This window comes from Euprymna scolopes, chromosome 38 (assembly GCF_053919585.1).
Source record: "Euprymna scolopes isolate OS-2025 chromosome 38, ASM5391958v1, whole genome shotgun sequence".
NCBI classification, from domain to species: Eukaryota; Metazoa; Mollusca; class Cephalopoda; order Sepiida; family Sepiolidae; genus Euprymna; species Euprymna scolopes.
The window spans coordinates 244881-264979 of NC_136519.1; the positions used below are offsets into that span (position 1 = coordinate 244881).

Here is a 20099-nt window from a genome sequence, read left to right on the forward strand (position 1 = left end):
ACAACAACAACAAAAACAACAAGAATAACGTCTTTTCTATTTGTTAGTAATAAGGCAAGTTGCGCGAGCCTTTTCTAGTCTCACACAAAAACACGTTGACATTTCAAGCTATATTACTTGTCATATACATACGCGCACACAAACATACGCGGTCACGTCCACACACGTACATATATTCACGTTCGCGTACATACACTCACATTCACGTGAATATACACACACACTAACGTACACACATGTACTCACATACACGCACGCATGGACAATGTCACTTCCCCTTTCAAAGGAAATCCACACATGCGCAAAAGACACACCGGAAACACCTATAAAAGGAAGAGACAAGCTGTTTCCAACCTTTTCTTTTCAGACCAGCTTCCTAGCTGGGCGGTCTACAGACTGACAGCGTGCCTTTTCAGCATACGCGCATACCTCACACCACTTGCTACTATGTGGGACAAAAGGCTAACAGACAGTACGTACACTCTTTCTCTCTCTATCTACTACTTGTGCCAGAGAACACCACCGCGTAGCTGACGGCTAACATGGCGCACAGTTTAACTGATGTCAACCCTCTATCCTTTTCTTTGTCTACACGATGGACTGCCATTCCTCGTTCCATTACATTACTCACTTCTCTTCCCATGCATGAACAAACGACAGTGACCCGAACGTGAGATGAACACACATTTCCTTTTTCCTTCTATACTACCAATCCTGCAACAAACGATGGTAACACCCGCGCGGACATGAACACGTGTTATATCTAAAACATTCATTCTTTCAGCAGTAAATAAACAACACGTTTATCTATTCCAGCAATCGAGTCTTTGTTTCCTTCATTTCATTCGTTTCATTATTTTTTTTTTTAACGGGATTAGGATTTATATATCCTAGTCCTCTACAGGAAGATGGTGACCCCTTTATTTTAAAATGAAATGGATGAGTTTGAACAAAACACTCATACACACACACTCATTCTCTCTCTACGACAATACACTTTCCTTCTCACCAGTTAACAACGAGAGGTGCATGGCAAACTATACACTTGCCCTTTCACCAGCTAACAACGAGAGACGCATGCCAAACTTTAGACCTTCCTCTTCACCAGTTAACAGCGAAAGACGCACGCCAACTAAACACGTGTAGTACCCTTTTCTTTCATTTGTTTCTTCACGAAAGGAATCCTAGTTCGTTTAATTCAATTTAACACGTACTTTGTCTCTTTCTCAATTCATTAGTCCTAATTTTCACCACCACAACAAACTGGCGCTCGACTGACGCGAAACGAACAAGCATGGCGACCCTACCTTTTTGAAATTAATTGTTTTGAGCGAGACACACGTTTTATTTGATAAAGAAAAAAACGAACTTTTCAACAAAGAAAAACAAGTGCACCACTACCGACAGGAATAACTACTACAAACAACAATGACCGAAACAAACACAGAGCTGTCGACTTCATAGCGAATTTTTTAAAAAATTTGAGCTCAACAAACATTTTCACGGTTTCCTGACATTACCCTACAACATCAAACGCAAGGAGCAAATCACATGGGCCTATACACATTCCCTCCCGCACAGCAGACGCAACAACAAAGAAACAATTACAGGAAATCCCTATCAACACATAGGAAGAAGTTGAATCAACAATACGAGTTGAGATGCACCACGCACGCTGATAAACTCAAAACTTGGAAGTTTCGTTGACAGCCGGCAACCAAACTCATCGTTCAACAAGAACGAATGCGCAACTAGCGCCCGTCCAAACAATGCACACACTACCGTAGACTCACATGCGAAGACAATGGCAACTGGACACACGATGTCACCACGAAACAAAAAAAAAATTTCCTTCCAAACGAACAATTCACTTCTCTGTCCAAGCAACTCGTTCCACATATCAGCACACAACAAAAACCAAACAAACAAATGTCAGCCTAAAAAAAAAAAAAGAGTAAACACTTTTCCACACATAAGTAAATACTTTTTTTACGAACAAAGTCCGTCTTTGATATTCCGTTTTTGACGTTTTTTTCAAACAACCACACCAGCAGAAAAACAAAAAACAGGACGAAAAATCAATTGCCGAAAACATTACTTACAAAAAAAATATATATATATAAATATATGTACAGTGCATATATTTTTTTCTACTAGGAAGGGGAGTAATGTGCGAGCCTTTTCTAGTCTCACACAAAAACACGTTGACATTTCAAGCTATATTACTTGTCATATACATACGCACACACAAACATACGCGCCCACGTCCACACACGTACATATATTCACGTTCGCGTACATACACTCACATTCACGTGTATATACACACACACTAACGTACACACATGTACTCACATACACGCATGCATGGACAACGTCACTTCCCCTTTCAAAGGAAATCCACACATGCACAAAAGACACACCGGAAACACCTATAAAAGGAAGAGACAAGCTGTTTCCAACCTTTTCTTTTCAGACCAGCTTCCTAGCTGGGTGGTCTACAGACCGACAGCATGCCTTTTCGGCATGTGCGTGCACGTGCGTACCTCACACCACTTGCTACTATGTGGGACAAAAGGCCAACAGACAGTATGTACACTCTTTCTCTCTCTATCTACTACTTGTGCCAGAGAACACCACCGCGTAGCTGACGGCTAACATGGCGCACAGTTTAACTGATGTCAACCCTCTATCCTTTTCTTTGTCTACACGATGGACTGCCATTCCTCGTTCCATTACATTACTCACTTCTCTTCCCATGCATGAATAAACGACAGTGACCCGAACGTGAGATAAACACACATTTCCTTTTTCCTTCTATACTATCAATCCTGCAACAAACGATGGTAACACCCGCGCGGCATGAACACATGTTATATCTAAAACATTCTTTCTTTCAACAGTAAATAAATGACACGTTTATCTAATCCATCAATTGAGTCTTTGTTTCCTTCAATTTCATTCGTTTCATTATTTTCTTTTGTAACAGGATTAGGATTTATATATCCTAGTCCTCTACAGAGTACACAAATTCCTTTCCTTCACTAATCGCTAACCCTTTCAATTTTTTTCACACTGTCCCCAAAGAACAAGGGAAAAAAATTTAGTAGAAACATGAATATGCAAAAGGTCAATAAGCGTATTAGTATATATTGTTTAATTTTTTTTTTTTCATATATATATATATATATACACATGTAAACTTATCACAGAGATCCTAGACTATTCTGGGAGAAGACTAGGCTTCCCTCGGCGCCGTCTCTGAGGGGTGCAACCTGGACAGTACCATTTCTGCCTTACAGGAGGGGGGATTGGATTCCCACACATCTAAAATAGCACCAGTTGTCACAACTATCACAGCAGATCATAGCTTCGTTACCCTGTGGAGAACTACATATGTGACAAGGTCAGGTCGCTTCTGCCTCTTGAGGGGGAGTGCTAAGACCGTCTATAGACTCATCAACAGGAGAGGGCAAGGCTTGAACTGGATTATCTGTGTCAGACAATAATTCCAGAGGAAAGAGGTTCTTTAGTAAGTGAACCCGTATTGCACTGCATCCTTGCTTGATTTTTGCCGTCCTAACCACTCCATCTTCTCCGCTAAAGGTTTCCAAAATAATCCCAAGAACCCAAAAGGGCTTGGGTTTAAGTGGACTCTTGACTAACACCACATCTCCAACCTTCAATCTGTTATGGAATGGTATCCTCGAATGACCCTGGAGCTTCTCTCTAAGACTGAACAAATACTTGTTGTACCACAATGTTCTGAATTTGGCTAAGCACTTGTCCTGAATTTGCATGGTTCTGAGCCGCCTCTCCCGGCTGGGAGAAATTTGCGAAGTAAATTCTCCATCAGTCAGGTCTAAGAGCAGCCCCGGATTCTCATTAGGCGCAAGAACATGTTGGGGGTCACTGCTTCCAACTCAATCTCGGAAGATGCCCGATAAGTCAGAGCGCGGTTGTTGATGGCTCTTTGGATGTTAGAAACGATGGTGAGTAATGAGAAATAGTCCAATTCTTTATTGTCTGTATCATCCTTTCCCAGACACCACCAACCCAGGGGAAAAACAGCAGAATGGGTCGGAATTTAATCCTGCAAGAGCCAAACTTTTGCTGATAGTCGTTACTCAACACAAACCTCTGAAACAACCGCACACCTCCCAGAAATGTCCTCGCATTGTCACTGTAAATGGCCGAGGGGATGCCATACAGATTAGAGAATCTGACCAATGCTTGCAGAAATGCTAAAACGCTCATATCCGCCACTACCGCGACATGTATAGCCCAGATACTAAGACATGTGAATATCAGAAGGTACATTTTCACCAACCTGCTTCCCTCCCTAATCCAAAGGTGACCCGTGAAGTTCACTCCGGTATGACTGAAAGGGGTTTCCAGTTCAACATGTGAAGTAGGCAAGCTGGACACATTAGGGGGGTGAGACCTGTCTTGCATTATACCTCCGACATAATGCACATGAAGAGAGAACCAGCTTTACCGCTTACCTGTCCTTGGGCACCCAGTAACCTCATCATCTCAACTCCGTCAAGGTAGGTGCAACTCCCAGATGCTGGCACCAGGTATGAGCATCCATTATGAGAAGTCTTGTAATAGGATGATGTTTGGCCAATAAAATCGGGTGTCTGACCTCTAACTTAAAGCAGATGGCTCTTCCAATTTTGCCTCCAGACCTAATAAGGCCATCAGTATCCATGAACAAATCAATGATCCTCACTAGTCCAGGTACAGCTTTGCCAGCAGGACTCGACAAAAAACCCAGTTCCGCAGCATACACTTGTCGTTGCATCATCTTCACAAGAACAATGGCTACCCGTTTCTATTAATTATCCTCCAACCTCCGCAATCGACCGATGAATTTGAGCACCAATGAAGTCACTCTAAGGAGCCTTGCAAAGAATGAAAATCTCTCCAGGGGGAGAACCGTCGGGGACTCCTCCCCACTTAGGATGGTAGCATTCCAGGAGGCATGAGCCATTCTCTGGCAGGGCAAACTAAGGCATGGAAACTCCTGAGTGGCCCATAGTGTGGTTCCGCTACCCAACTAAGCTGAACCTTGGCAATAGAACCCAAGGCGGTCCTTGAATCTTCTTAAAGACATTCCCCTTGTAATCAAGTCAGCAGGGTTCTCCGATGTGGGTATGTAACAGAAGGAGGGAGGGAAACCCAGTGTGGATCCCAACTCGGCACTCATCCACTGGATGTCCTTGAGCATATTCCGGGCGAAAATGTTTTTGCTTACAATGGTCCCCCGATAAGAGCCAGGAAAGGACCACCTGTGAATCTGTTGCCACATGAACCTCTGTTCGGGAGAATCTTCCCAGGTTCCTCAAAATAACGTGCAAGCACCAAAGCGCCAAGAAAACAGCCATAAGCTTCATCGTGGGGGAAAGGTCTTTTTTTTTAAAGGAGCCACCTTAACCTTTGCAAAGACCAAGGAATCTCTACAATTTTGCATGGGATAAGCTGCAAAGCCATACGCTTCAGGAGAGGCATTGCAGAAGAAGAAAAGTTCGCCTGTTTCTCCTTCCCCAAATGCTCTTTGTGGGAAAGAAAGTGTTTCCAGCTCAGAAAGATCAGAGGACAGACTCCTCCAAAGGGATAAGCAATCAGGGTATACCAGTCCATCCCATCCATACCCACTCTTCCAAAGCTGGCTCAGTATCGAAACTGGCAGACACAGAGACAAGGGATCGTATACTCTGGCCACCTCCCCAAGAATCTGTCTCTTCGTCGATGCAGAAGGGTCACAATCAACTGGGGTCACAAAAAATGTGTCCGAGAGGGGGCGGTATCGATAGCCTAGCACCTTTTCCCAATCACTGCTATGATTACTCAGCGTGTCATGCTCTCCCATTTTCTCTCGGATGGATTCATGGTATGAACTACAAGACTGGAGTTGAAAACCTCCCTGGAGCAATCGTTCTCTGGTCAGTTCATATAAATTGCATAGGTCTCTCGGATCGTTCCTTGTTATAACTAAATTATCCACATAGAAGTTATTTTCCATCAAATATCTACAGTCATTCAGAGGGAAACGGGCCGCATGGTGCCAAAGGATATAGTTCAGAATGAAAGGTCTTGAGGCAAACCTGAAAATAATTGTATTATACCTGAAGCAGCGCAGGCGACTGCCGTCGTTCAGGAAAAAACAAAACTTGTTTTTATCAGAATCCGATTATAGGCAGATCATCAAGAAGGCCTCCCTGATATCCGCCAATGCAACATGATCATTAGTACGGAATCTGAGGAGCAGGTCCAAAAGATCGTTGGTAAAGTTTATCTCTTGATAGGTCGCTTCATTAAGGGAGGGGGCATCCCCAAGCTTCAGGCTACAGTTAAACACAGGCCTAATTTTAGTGGTGGAAGTGGGGTCTGACTTCAGCACAGGTCTGTATGGAATCCAAACATACTCGTCGAATCGTTCTGGTGTCACAAAGATCTCCTCAATTATGCCATCACGTTCCTGCTCCTGGAAAACCTTTAGATAGTCCTGGTACAATTGTTTCTTCTCTAGCCTGCATGCAACATGTTCTAAGGTATGTAAGGCTACAGCATGGTTTGAGGGTACACATGATAGTTTGTCATCCTCCCAAGGCAATTGAATGTAGTATTTATTATCCTTAAACTTGATGGATTGTATAAATTGACCAATCTTCTGTTTGTCATAATTCGAGAGGTCTGATTCTCTTATACCTAATGATTCCATGTTGAACATTTTCTCTAATCCCCTCTGTACCACACTGTCTGGGAAGAAATCACTGTGGGTCCTCATACGTATTCTTGGACTCCAATATAAAACACATCAGAGATGGGGTGACTTGGGCGGTCAAGGCTAAAGGCAAGTCTCTCCGGGCTCCCACTTGGGGTGTATCCTAAGGGAAGGAATTGCCTTACTTCGCCAAAAGGGACTAGTCCTGATGGGGTAAAGAATGCTTGTCCCCGTAAACAAGTTACCAGTTGAAGGGAACCCCAATGTTGAATAAAATCCAGGCCCAATATTCCATGAATCGGGATGAAACCAGTACCCCTGTCAAAGCGACCAGCGATATCACATTCAATGCGTTTGAACTCATCCAAAATACCATCTAGGTTCTCAATGCATACTGATACATCAATCTCTTCATGCACTAACACTGGGAGAGATATAGGGCAATGTTCTGTCTTCAGACCAGGCTCTTTTTTAACAAGGGACACATGCTTTAAGAGCACCGGTGCCTCGGGCCTCGTTCTCATTCATCTCTGTGCGAGTTTTTTCATATATAGTTTTCTTTCTTATTTCTTCCCTTCTTGATCTTTCTTTAATGGAAAACTTAGCCGTTTAGGCATTCCAAATGAAAAAAGAAAAGGAAAAAAAATGTCATGTCGCTATCCACGCGATCTCGTTTTAGTCTCGTTCTGCGATTCTGTCTCTCCTTTTCACCGCGGAATTCAAAACTACACGGTCAGACTTTACTCGACTCCATGAACTGGGCTTTCCCCATTTAAGCCATGAGGTACGTTTAGAACATCCTATTATTCCTTTACCTGGCTATTCCTTCTATGAAGAACTCGAAACCCTGTTTCTGTTTATTTAATCTAATGTGTGACTTCCATATTTAATTTGTAGAAATTCTAATTTATTATTTCCTTCTTCGTTCGCACAGAACTTATATCTTTTCTCAGACTTCTATTATTTTTATTTCATGGGCGCTTGGATAGTTTATGCGCCGCACTAGAATAATGACCGTTGTAAAAAGAAAAGACATTTTCTAACTGCTCCATACTTTCACCTAACGATTTAAAAGAAAAAAGAAAAGACATTTTCTAACCACTCCATACTTTCGCCTAACGATTTAATAAGAATAATAAAAAAGGAAAGGACATTTTTTAGCCGCTCCAGACTTTCACCTAACAATTAAATGGAGAAAAGACACTTTTCTAACTGTTACGGACTTTCACCTAACAGTTGATTGAAAAAGATAAGATATCCCAGAATCTGTTAATTTGGAAGCCTGTCCAAAACATAATTATTTTCATGTATTATTTCCTTTTGTTTAATTATGTTTTCTCCTTTTAACTATTTGTTTTGTTTTTGTTTCAGATTTTTTACCTAATTAATAAAGCGTTTTCAACGTAATAGTTGTTTTCGTTATGTTAATTTGAGTTTATCTGTCTGCCCAACGCACGCTTTCTAAAGTTGACTGCTATACGGTATTGTAGGTACCTGAAAGCAAGATTCTGAGGAATAACTGCCGCGAGTTCCAGAACAGACAATGAGACCCAACGTTGGCCTCCAACACAACCTCCGTGAACTTCCTGCTGCATTCTCCCAGGATTGTGGCCAGGTTAATTTCACAATCTTGTCCAATCGTTGCTGAACGTCCAAGTGGCTTCAACCTTTCATTGGAAAGATATGTTCGACAACTACCAGTGTGTAAGAAACAATTAACAGTAACCTGTTTGTTGTTCTTACTGAATGTTACACAAAGAACTGGTGGGAGGATAGAAGATCCTCTACTCTGAGAGTGACAGGCCGAGTTGACATGGAAGGTGAGATCTCTTTGGGAAGAACTGGTCTCTGGCTCAGATGGCGCCCTTCCTCCGCAACTACGTACAGGATTAAGTGACGGGCTCGTATTCCTGTCACTCTTGATAAGAAGACGTTTGACAGCCTCCTTGGTGGCATTCAGAATGGACGACAAGGATGGAATTCTCTTACCTGTGATCTGGATCAATTCTCCCTTTACCTCCTTGGGAAATTTTGCGAATATAATCTTAGCCATAAGGCGAGCTCCAGAAGAACAGTTATTCGAAAATGTACAGGTGGAGGAGCCCTCCAATTCTGTGAGATGCGAGGCTGTCCCTGATATAAAGTTAATCAGGGTTGTATATGATCTGTCCCGTCCACAGGAAAAATCCAGTATATCCTGAAAAATGTGGTCTATAATGCCATCTTCATCAAGGTATTCATTCTTCAGAACAGAGAGAGCCACTTCATAGTTCTTGTTGCAGATAGCCAAATGGTTAATTAGTAGCAAGGGTTGTCTGGAGAGTGAACACTTGAGGAAATTCAGCCTCTCGGTGTCACTAGCCATTCCTGCCACACAATTTTCGAATCTCGACAAAAAATTCCTTAAACTCATCAGATTGAACCAAATGTCTAATCCATCAAAGGTAGGTCCTATAATTTGGACCTGTGGAGGGTTTACTACAAAAGAAGACGTTTCTTCCTACTTCCATGGAAGGCGAACTCAGGGACCCAGCATTGTCTGGGAGGTACTTAAGGTCAAGATGCTCTATTTCTTCCTGAAACTTGAGGTGTTTCAGTAGCTTTTCTTCCTGGAGTGGTTGTTCATCACCCTCCTTGGACATGAGTTGGATCTTTTGGACACAGATGTCCACCTCCGTCATGAACTCAAAGAAAGATTGCCTTAGGCCGGTAAATATTTTGGCAGAGGTCTCCACGCGACAGGCAATCTCTAGGTATGTCTGAATGTTAGTCCATAAAACAGAAATTCTCTTGCATAAACCTTTTCATTTTCCTCTATGTTCGTGGGTTTCTTTCGCACTGTGTCGAAAATATAATTATGAAAAAGATCGTAGGGGTTAACGACTGTTCTTGCCAAGGAAGGAACAAGTGCACTTACCTTAGTTGCGAAAGAATTGCTCCTTCCGTGACACACAGTCTGTTAATAAGTTGTATCAATCGCCAACTAGGTAGTCCAATCAATGCAATCCTTGAAGTGTCAATAAAATCCTTGAGGTTCAATAATAACGAATCAATATGAAGAATATGGAAGAAGTCAAAAAAGGGCGTCCAAACAACTTCAGATCCAAAGAAAAAGGAAAAACAACAACAGATGGTAAGTATCCTCCGCAATATATGCAGAAGTATCATGTGATCAAAGATCACATGATCCAAAGGAAAGCCCTTTAAAAATGGTCAAACAACAACAACAACAACAAAAACAACAACAACGTCTTTTCTATTTGTTAGTAATAAGGCAAGTACACAAATTCCTTTCCTACAACAATCGCTAAACCTTTCAATTTTTTTCACAGATAAAAAAGTTTATACATTTTTACATATTTTTATAATTTTTATAAATTTTTTGTTAATATATTTTTTCAAACATATTAAGGTTTTGTTCTCTTTTGTTTTGTTTTTTTGATTTTTAATATAGTTAGTTATTTTGGTAAATCTTTACTTTAACTACAACAGAACACCGACCAATAAAATTTGATTATTTTATAGGTTTTTGGGGTCGCTGACAACGAATCTGATATTCAAACCCGTCGCAAATTTACCGTTTGCATGGTATAAACCCCTGGACCCTCGCACTATTTTGTGCCAACTCACTGCCATCGTTTATGCTACATGATGCGACGACGCGTTCGCGCATGGACACGTGTGATAAGGTGACTTGTCACATTGCAGAAGAATTTTTTAGCATACATTTGAAATAACAAGAAAGTTTTTGGAAACAAAAAAATTGTTTCATGTGTGAGGATGCCCACGGATAAAATATAACATAAAACCAGTCGTTGTGTTTACTCGGCAACCATCTTTATTTAGTACTCTTCTTACACCGGTCACCTCCAAGGGGCGTTACTCCAAACGGTGTAACACCTGTTGCTGTTCATGCAACATCTTCCCTTTTCTCAAAGAAAGGAGAAAACAAACAACAAAAAAAAACGTCTGAACGGAATTAAAATAAAATATATATAAAAAAAAATGAACTAGGCATTCATTGGGCAGACTACCCTCCTGCCTAACAGGGATTATTCTGCCCTTCCCTACTTTATTTCGCGTAGTCCCTGAATCTCACAAGATCTCCCACTACTCTTCCCGACCGTGTTGTCCGTAGGCTTGCTTTTGTTTGTTCGGCGCTTGATATCATTGAGGGTGGTGTCGGGTTAATTCCCTCTCCTAATTCACCTTCATACCCAGGTTGGCCTGTCATCTCTCTCTTCTATGCCGTTACATTCATTCCTGACTATTTCGCTCTGCACTCCGCATGGCTGGTGAGTCAACGATGTAAGTGGGGGTGCTTCTGCAGTTTTTTCAAGTCGAACCTATTCCGTCGATATAGCTCCCCATTCACTTTTACATTGTACGACCGCTCATCCAGTCTCTCCCATGCAATTGCCTTCTTCCACTCTCTCTGGCCCTTTATGTGGGGTTTCATCCATACTACATCTCCAGGGTGTAACGGTTGAAGTGGTTTCACTTTGTGGTTAAAATGTTCTTGTCTTCTGCTGTCTCGTTTGACACACTTTTTGAAGTTTTTGGCCAATTCTGGTCTGAGTAACTCCTCTCTAGTTGGGAGAAGCGTTTTTGTTCTCCTTGACATCAGCTTCTCAGCTGGTGATAAGAGACCCTTGGTGTATTCCTATGATCCAACATTGCTAGGTATGGATCAGCCTTATCCTCCATCGCTTTCCGGAAAAGGTTCTTTGCCATTTTTACTGCAGATTCCACTTTCCCATTCGCCTTGCTATTATATGGACTGACAGGTGTATGTATAAAACACCACTTTTTAGCAAAGGTGGAAAATTCCTGGCTGCTAAACTGAAGCCCATTATCAGTTACCACCTGATCCGGTATTCCATGTCGTGCAAAATTATGTTTCAGTTTGGTTACTACTGTCTTAGCTTCTGTATTTTGAAGATGATCAATTTCCCAGAAGTTGCTCATGTAATCCACAGTACAAAGATAGTCTCTATCTGTAAACTTAAGCAGGTCCACTCCCACTTTCGCCCAGGGTCTGTCAGGAACTTCATGAGCCATTAATGGTTCGGCTGGATTGGCTACTTCGTATTTTCTGCATGTGGGGCATTTTGAAACATAGTCTCTGATCTCACTGTTCATGTTTGGCCAATACAAACATTCTCTTTCCCTTCTGCAACATCCTTCTATTCCTAGGTGTTTAGAATGCAGCTTCTCCTTCAGTATAGCCCGCTGGGTAATTGGAACCACTACACGATTACCCTTGAAAATGAACCCATCTTGTACAGTCATTTGATTTCGTATACCAAAAAACGGTCTCACCTCTGCGTCAAGATGTATTTTTTCGTCTGGCCATCCCTCCACAATTACTTGCTGCAACTGCTGCATGCTTCGGTCTTCTTTTGTGGCTGAGCGCAGTTCAAGCAGCCTCCTCTCTGTTACAGGAATGTATTCAGCTTCCTTGACATCATCTTCATTGTCCATATATTCGCTGTTCGCTCCGTGGATATATGCTCTTGATAGCGTGTCTGCAAGGAACATCTTCCTACCTGGATGGTACAGAACGGTAGCATCGTAAGCCTGTAATCACATCAGCATGTTTTGCAGTCATTTGGGGCATTTTCCCAACTCTTTTTTCATGATAGCTTCTAATGGCCTATGATCGGTCAGTACCGTTATCTGTCGACCAAACGTATATTGATGAAACCGTTCGGTAGCATAGACTACTGCTAGCAGTTCTTTTTCAATTTGTGCATATCGGGTTTCTGTGTCAGTTAGTGCATGGCTGATATAGGCTAGAGGTTAACCTTCCTGCAGTAGTGCAGCCCCCATGCCCTTCTCACTTGCATCACATTGAATGACCAAAGGTTTGTTGGGGTCATAGTATCTCAATACTGGTGCCTCACTCACTAACCTTTTAATTTTTTCAAAAGCTCTTTCATGAATTTGGGACCACGTCCATGGCACATCTGCCTTCACTAAATTCCGAATTGGGGCCATCACGTTGGAAATATGTAGCAGAAACTTTGCCAAGTAGTTCACAAATCCAGCCAATCTTTTCACGCCTTTAACATTTGTTGGTCATAGCATCTCTTTTATAGCTTTTATCTTCCCAGGGTCAGGAAGAAACCCATCACTGGTTATCGTGTGACCTAGGAAAGATATAGATGTTTGTCGTAGGTTCAATTTTCCAGCATTCAATCGAATCCCACGATCACGGCATCTCTGCAACAGTTTTCTCAGTTTTTTGTCATGATCAGCTGTTGCTTCCTCTATTGATTTACCTTTCCCAATCACCAGAAGATCATCTGCTTTGTTGATCACACCCTCTAAATCCCATACATTGTTAAAGAGGGCCTTTTGAAATATCTCTGGAGCTGGAGTAATCCCAAATGGTAAAACCTTCCACCGAAACCGACCAAATGGCGTGATAAATGTAGTCAAACGACTGCTAACTTCATCCAATTTCAAATGCCAAAATCCATCTCGTAAATCCAGGGTGGAAAATACTTTGCTGTCAGCCAGTTCTGGCAGCAAATCATCCAATGTAAGTAGTTAGAAATGTTCCCTTTTCAAAGCCTTATTTAGTGGTCTTGGGTCTATGCAAATCCTTAGATTTCCATTTTTCTTTATCACCAATGCCAATGCACTTACCCATGGAGTTGGCTCACTTACTGGTTCAATAACTTTCTTTTTAACCAGTTTCTCCAATTCAACTTTTAATTTGTCTTTCAGTGCGACTGGCACTCTTCATGCTGCAGCTACATTTGGTGTTACTGCTGTATCCACCTCCAAATGTACCGCTCCAGGTAACTGACCAAATTCTTCCTTAAATACATCTCTGAACTCGTTTATAATGTTGTCAGAGTTCTGGCTGCTGGATTCATCCACTTGAGAAATTTTGGCTATCATTTTGAACTGGTCCTGATTGATTGTGATGAGTGCCATCTTCTGAATTGCATTTGCTCCCAGTAAAGGATGGAAATGCTCTTTTACAATGACAAACTTAACTGCATATTTTTGTCCAGTTTTGGGGTTTATCATTTTGACTCGACACTCTCCCAATGGCTTCACTTCTGTTCCATTCTACGTGACCAGTGTCTTATTTGAAGACTCCAGTGTTTTCCCCCTTACATGCTTCTCATTCAGTATGTTTACTGATGCTCCACTGTCAAGTTGAAAAATAATTGGCTTTGCTTTCACCATTATTTCCGCTTTTATCACCTCATGATTCACAGCGTTAACTTTTTCTTTTATTGTTACACTGTCTACCTGTTCATAGTCTGAAGAACTACTACTGTCATCTTGATCCTCATATTGTTGCGTTTTGACAGTCTGCACCTTCTTTTTCCTTGCTAGTCTGCATTTCACAGAAAAATGATTTTTTCCATTACAGTTGTAGCATGTCTTGCCAAATGCAGGACATACTTCTTTGTTCGGTCCATGTTGCAGTGTACACGCTCTGCATTCTCTCACAGTTTTTCCCCCTGGCTTTTTCTTGTGTCTGAACTCCACTCGGTTCACTCTCTCAGGCCTTAGGATACTGGCTTGTAACGTAGGATTTTCAGACAGCTTACAAATGTCTATACATCTGTAGCAGAAGCAGCAATAACTAAAATGAGGGGAAAAAGAGCTTACCTCGGGTATGTCTGTTGTGTCACCAGTTGGGGGGAAAAAGAGAATTCCAAGATGGCGTCCGGGGGTTTTTATTAGCATTTACCCCATGCAACTCTCGGAAAATCACGTTTCTGTCTCATGTGATTATGCAAATGGATAATTCCCGGCCACTATAAAAGCAGGAGGCTAGAGACGAGTCGGCAGTGTCCTGCAAACTGTGTGTGTGGGTGTTTCTGGCGATTGGAGTGTGTCTTCTTTTACCACGGTTATCACGGACAGGAATTCCCTCTCTTCTGGAGGTGGGCGATATTGACTATTTTGAAGTTGTACTGTTGCTGACAGAACATTTATTTATTTATTTTTTTTTTTGCCTACTACATTTTTGTTTCAAGTTATTTCGGCCCGAATATGGCGAAGGTGCGGATAAGCAGTGATATTATCAAGCCGTTCTCTGGCGAGGGAGACGTTGTAGCGTGGCTGAAAAAAGTGAGACTTGTCGCACAACTTCAGCAGGTGGATGACGTAGCGAGTCTGCTACCTTTATACCTGGAAGGCGATGCGCTGGCCCTCTACATGGAAATGGAGGAGGACGATCAAAAGAAAATAGACCAGGTTGGAGATCGCGTATGGGTCAGAAGACCGCAAAATCGATGTACCACGAGGTTCGGCAAGGGTGAGGTGACCAAGGTGATCAGCCCTCAGTCGATTTTGGTGGACGGTGTGCCTCGTCACGTGAAGGATTTGCGCCCTCGCCATTATGTTGTTACATCGGAGGAAGAGGGAGACTCAGACAGTATGATGTCTTCTGAAAAGACAGAGAGTATGATGCAGGACGACGAAGAGGGTTTTGAGCCATATAATGTACATACTGAAGAAGCGGAGGAGGGACCACCCGTCTTGCCTCTACGAAGGAGTACCCGACAGAAACGAATACTGCCCCCCTGCCCTGATTGTGAAACACCGCCTATGGAGCAGACTGGTGGCAATAATGGCGATGAGGAGGATGGCAGGGAGGAAGTGCTGCCTCCGGTTCTTCGGAGAAGTACCAGACAGAGACGACTGCCCCCCTGCCCCATTTGTGATCATGAGATCAGGGGGGAGTGTAGCAGAAGCAGCAATAACTAAAATGAGGGGAAAAAGAGCTTACCTCGGGTATGTCTGTTGTGTCACCAGTTGGGGGGAAAAAGAGAATTCCAAGATGGCGTCCGGGGGTTTTTATTAGCATTTACCCCATGCAACTCTCGGAAAATCACGTTTCTGTCTCATGTGATTATGCAAATGGATAATTCCCGGCCACTATAAAAGCAGGAGGCTAGAGACGAGTCGGCAGTGTCCTGCAAACTGTGTGTGTGGGTGTTTCTGGCGATTGGAGTGTGTCTTCTTTTACCACGGTTATCACGGACAGGAATTCCCTCTCTTCTGGAGGTGGGCGATATTGACTATTTTGAAGTTGTACTGTTGCTGACAGAACATTTATTTATTTATTTTATTTTATTTTTTTTTTTTGCCTACTACATTTTTGTAAATCCAGCTGTCTTATTTTAAGTAACTCAGCTTGTGTCTGAGGTTTACGTATTCCCAGCACTACTTGATCTCTGAGTACTGAGGAAACGCAATTGTCACAAAAATTGCACATTTTTACTAATGTCGGAAGTGCCGTAATAAAAGATTCCACAGTCTCCATTTCTCCTTGCTTTCTTATGTGAAAAACATAATGCTCATAAGTTTCATTTGTTTCCCCTATAGCATATTTATCAAATGCCTGAATAATTTCCGTAGGCATTCTTACATCTTCAGGCGTTGAAAAGTGAAACCCATAGTACACTTTCAAAGCATCATCCCCTAACGTATGAAGCAAAAGTGCAGTTTGATATTGTATCGACTGGGTTGTCAGATACGCAATAATAGCATAATTATGCCATTTCAGCTTAAATAGCTTCCAATTCTCTGTCAAATTCTGCTCCATACAAAGGGGTGGTGGTGGTCTTATGCAAGCTACCGGTCTGTTTATTGCACTCATGTCTCCTTCCGACATTTTTTTCCCTCACCACCTCGTGGCGTCGTAATTTTCACATCGAAAAATTAAACGTTTGTTTTTTTTTCTTTTTCTGCTACCTTCCCACCGTTTTGTTTCTTCTTCTCTTTATTGTACATCCCACCGCCATCACCATGTTTCATGTGTGAGGATGCCCACTAGACCTCTTCAAAATTCACCTTTTTCTTCAAACATATGGAAACTGATATTATTCCCATTCTCCAAGGTCTAAATTAGCTAAATATACCAGTTATTGTGATCTTGGACCTTGGCTCTGCCTGCCTCAAGAGCCGTGTAATTTTATTGTTGACGTTTTTCAAAAACGCTGCAAAATTTGGGATATTATGTCCTTATTTTCATTGTAGCTTCACAGAGGTTGATGCTATAGCATTGAAAGTGGTACCAAATGAAAGGTAATAAAATTTTCTTGCATATGGTAGTAAGCACAATAAAACGCATGAACACCTGTGTAAATTTTAACTAATTTTAATGCACAAACAGCTGGGACACTAAAAAAAATCAGTTTGGTAGTATGATAGCACTGCACTGGCACATATATTGCATAAGAAACTGTCAGATAGGATGTTACTAATACATGTATTATCACTCGTTCAATGTGGCTTTTTTGTAACTGTCAAATTTTTTCCTGTGGTACTCCACAACTTGTAGTAAGCAGCTTCTTTGCTCTGGGTCACTTGTGATCTGAGTTGCAAAGTCACTCATTAGTTTCACACCTCTCTCAGCCACATCATTGGTCACTTTCACTAACCTCACAAACTTCTGTGCATTCCTGTAGCTGTCATTGTCTTCCCAGGTGTCAGCAGGAGTAGTGAGCCAGTCACATTTCACTCAAAGAGCATCAAACAGAAAGTGAGACTCTGGCCCTACCAGGTCTGTGAGAACTGTAGCTGCATTGATGTTAGGAAACACTGGCTTGCCTTTCCTGTAACTCTCAGGTTTCTCTGTTTCTGACAGCTTGACTGCGAGCTTCTCTTTTGTAGACTTGGTCATGCTGGCATGTGAACTGAACAAGGTAAATGGCACTAGTTCCTGGGTCAGATACCAGCGGGGGTTGTTCATTTTCTTGAGAACAGAGGTTGCCAGTTCATAGTCATACTGCTTGTATTGCAGCATGTTCTTCATAAGCTGGAGGTCATGGATAGATGCAGCAGTTGCAGATGTGGTGGTCACCCAGTGGCTGGTGTAGAATAAGGCCAGAAACTTGTTCATCCTCTCCAGCTTGAAGATAGTGTCCGTGTTGTATTTTAGTTCCTTGGAAAACATGAGCATCTTCATACAGTAAATGTTCCTGGCCATCCAGCGAGCTTGGTGAATGGCACCTGGCTTGGCCCAGTGGATACCTCAAGGAGGTTCCTCACCAAGCAGGATCAGGCACAGCTCTGCCACCTCTCTGTAATCTGCCCTCGGACTTGCTTCCTCAAGGAAATTGCTTAAGACTGCAATTGTGCTTGTCTTCTTCTGTTTTAAGTCTTGTTCAACTAGGCCCAGAACTCTTGGGCAGTCCTTAACCAACTTGTCCCACTTCTCTTTCACATTGCTGAACATTGGGTTGTCAGGACTCTTGACCTTGCTGAACACAGCCTCCCATACACTTCCAATTATTACCTCTGATATGTGATGGCGACAAGCGAAGTAGAATACCTTTTTGCCTAGTTTTTCTTCAATAAGCTTCGCTGCACCCTTGTTGATGCCACTGTTGCTTGCTGTGGTATCAAATACCAAGCCTACAATGTTGTCTGTGAGACCCCATGCTTCTATCAGTTCCAATGTAGCATTACACTGTTGAATTCCTGTGGAACTTTCTATGAAGGGCACACCAAGCAGCTTCCCTTCTTCATACTGTGGAGTACCAGAGACAAGCACTGCAAGACTTTCCACTGGGTACCTTTCACCAAGAACATCCCATAGAAGTTTTCCATCCCAGTGTAGTGTGCAGTAATCTGGCGGACTTTCCTTGAAGTTATTCATGTAACTTTGGCACAAGTATTGACGAGTGTTTATCCTATTTCGTCTTGTAGTAGAGGCTGATATAACAAAGTCATCAAGATCTGCACCTCCTGCCTTCAACACCGCAGACACCATGGCTGTAGTCTGGTTGTCAGAGAGTGACAACCGATCTGCAGTGCTACAAATCTCTTCACTGGTCATAACTGAGTGTGGAAAGCGTAAGGTTATCGTACTTGGTTTTGATGAACAGCTTGGTGTTGTCTCAGTGTATTCTGAACCCTCACTAGTACCAGAGCCTTGACTGTTCTCTGGGTCTTCATCACTTGAAATTTTCCGAACTTCTGCTGCTGCAGCAGTCACTGATGATAACATTCTCTCTTCTCTTTCTTCTCGGAAGCTTTTCTCTCTAGACTTCTTGTCAAACGCCTTATCATGACCTGACATGTGTGCCAGGCGAGTGGTCTGTTGGTCGAAGTAGAAATTGACGTCCTCTTCCTTGGTCTCCTTTGTGAGCAGCCTGTTGCTTCTTATCTCCTCCACAACATCCTTTGCTCCGATATCAAATAACTTGTCTAAGTCTTTCAGAAAGTTAGCTCGTTTCTGTTCCTCTGGTTTGTTATTTCTTCCCTTGTTTTTAACAATTTTCCTGTACTTTTCATGGAGGGTCATGAAACGGTTGACTGCATTTGGTCTAGTTAGTGCTTTAATCCTTGCCATATTCCAGAATGACAGAACGACATCCACTGTGTCACTGTTGGGATTATCTTTCCTCAAATCCAGGAAATACTGGAACACCTGGCGATTAGTAGGAAGTTGAGAGCCCCTGATGCTGGAGCTGGGTTGCCCAATGAGATATACATCACTGAATGACCTTGTGGCAGGAGTTGCCACCTTTCTTCTCTTTTCAGTTGGTTCATCCCGTTCACTTGTATCGCTGACCACTTTCCCACAGCGTAGTTGTCTTCCAGATGCCATGTTGTCAGCAGTTCACAAATCGTAACAAATCAGCTTTAACTTACAATCTGAAATGAAGAGATAAAACATACTTAGTGATAATAAATTATATACATGCATTAAGAGTAACATTTTTGAGATAAAGTTATGTATTATATGATGGCATCCTTTCCAAGCATAAAAATATATATGTTTGTGCATTAAAATTAATTAAAATTAACACAGGTGTTCATGTGTTTACTACCATATGCAAGAAAAATTTATTAGCTTTCATTTGGTACCACTTTCAATGTTATAGCATCAACCTCTGGAAAACTACAATGAAAATAAGGACATAATATCCCAAATTTTGCAGCGTTTTTGAAAAACATCAACAATAAAATTACATGGCCCTTGAGGCAGGCATAGCCAAGATCCAAGATCACAATAACTGGTATATTTAGCTAATTTAGACCTTGGAGAATGGGAATAATATCAGTTTCAATATGTTTGAAGAAAAAGGTCTGAAATGATAAAAGAAGAATGAAATTGAAATGATAAAAGAAGAATAAATAAGAATGCCTTTCGTAAAGGTTTTATCAGCTTAAAATATATGGCAAAATCAATATGGCGGAATCCTTAGTTCCGGCCAAGGGGAATAACTATGATTCATTTCCTGAAGAGTTACAGTAATTATTATAACATTTTCCTCTTCAACAATAATTAAGTATGGAATTACAGAAGTTAAATTTAGTCAGTTCAGTACTAGGTTAAAAAGTCCTTATATTCACTTGAAATCGCCGCATTCTGGACGAT

At 41.9% G+C, this 20099-nt stretch overlaps 1 protein-coding gene across 1 annotated transcript; it reads right to left on the reverse strand.

Moving 5' to 3' along the window:
* Positions 1-6196: 6196 nt before the first annotated feature.
* Positions 6197-6727, reverse strand: LOC145263021 (uncharacterized). The gene has a single exon (XM_080119854.1). It carries the CDS (start codon positions 6725-6727, stop codon positions 6197-6199), a length of 531 nt encoding a protein of 176 aa, XP_079975980.1.
* Between the last annotated feature and the right edge of the window lie 13372 nt (positions 6728-20099).

Bases quoted from the DNA above. Each gene is read 5' to 3' on its own strand.
- LOC145263021 (XM_080119854.1), bottom strand. From the start codon at position 6,727: ATGGAATCATTAGGTATAAGAGAATCAGACCTCTCGAATTATGACAAA.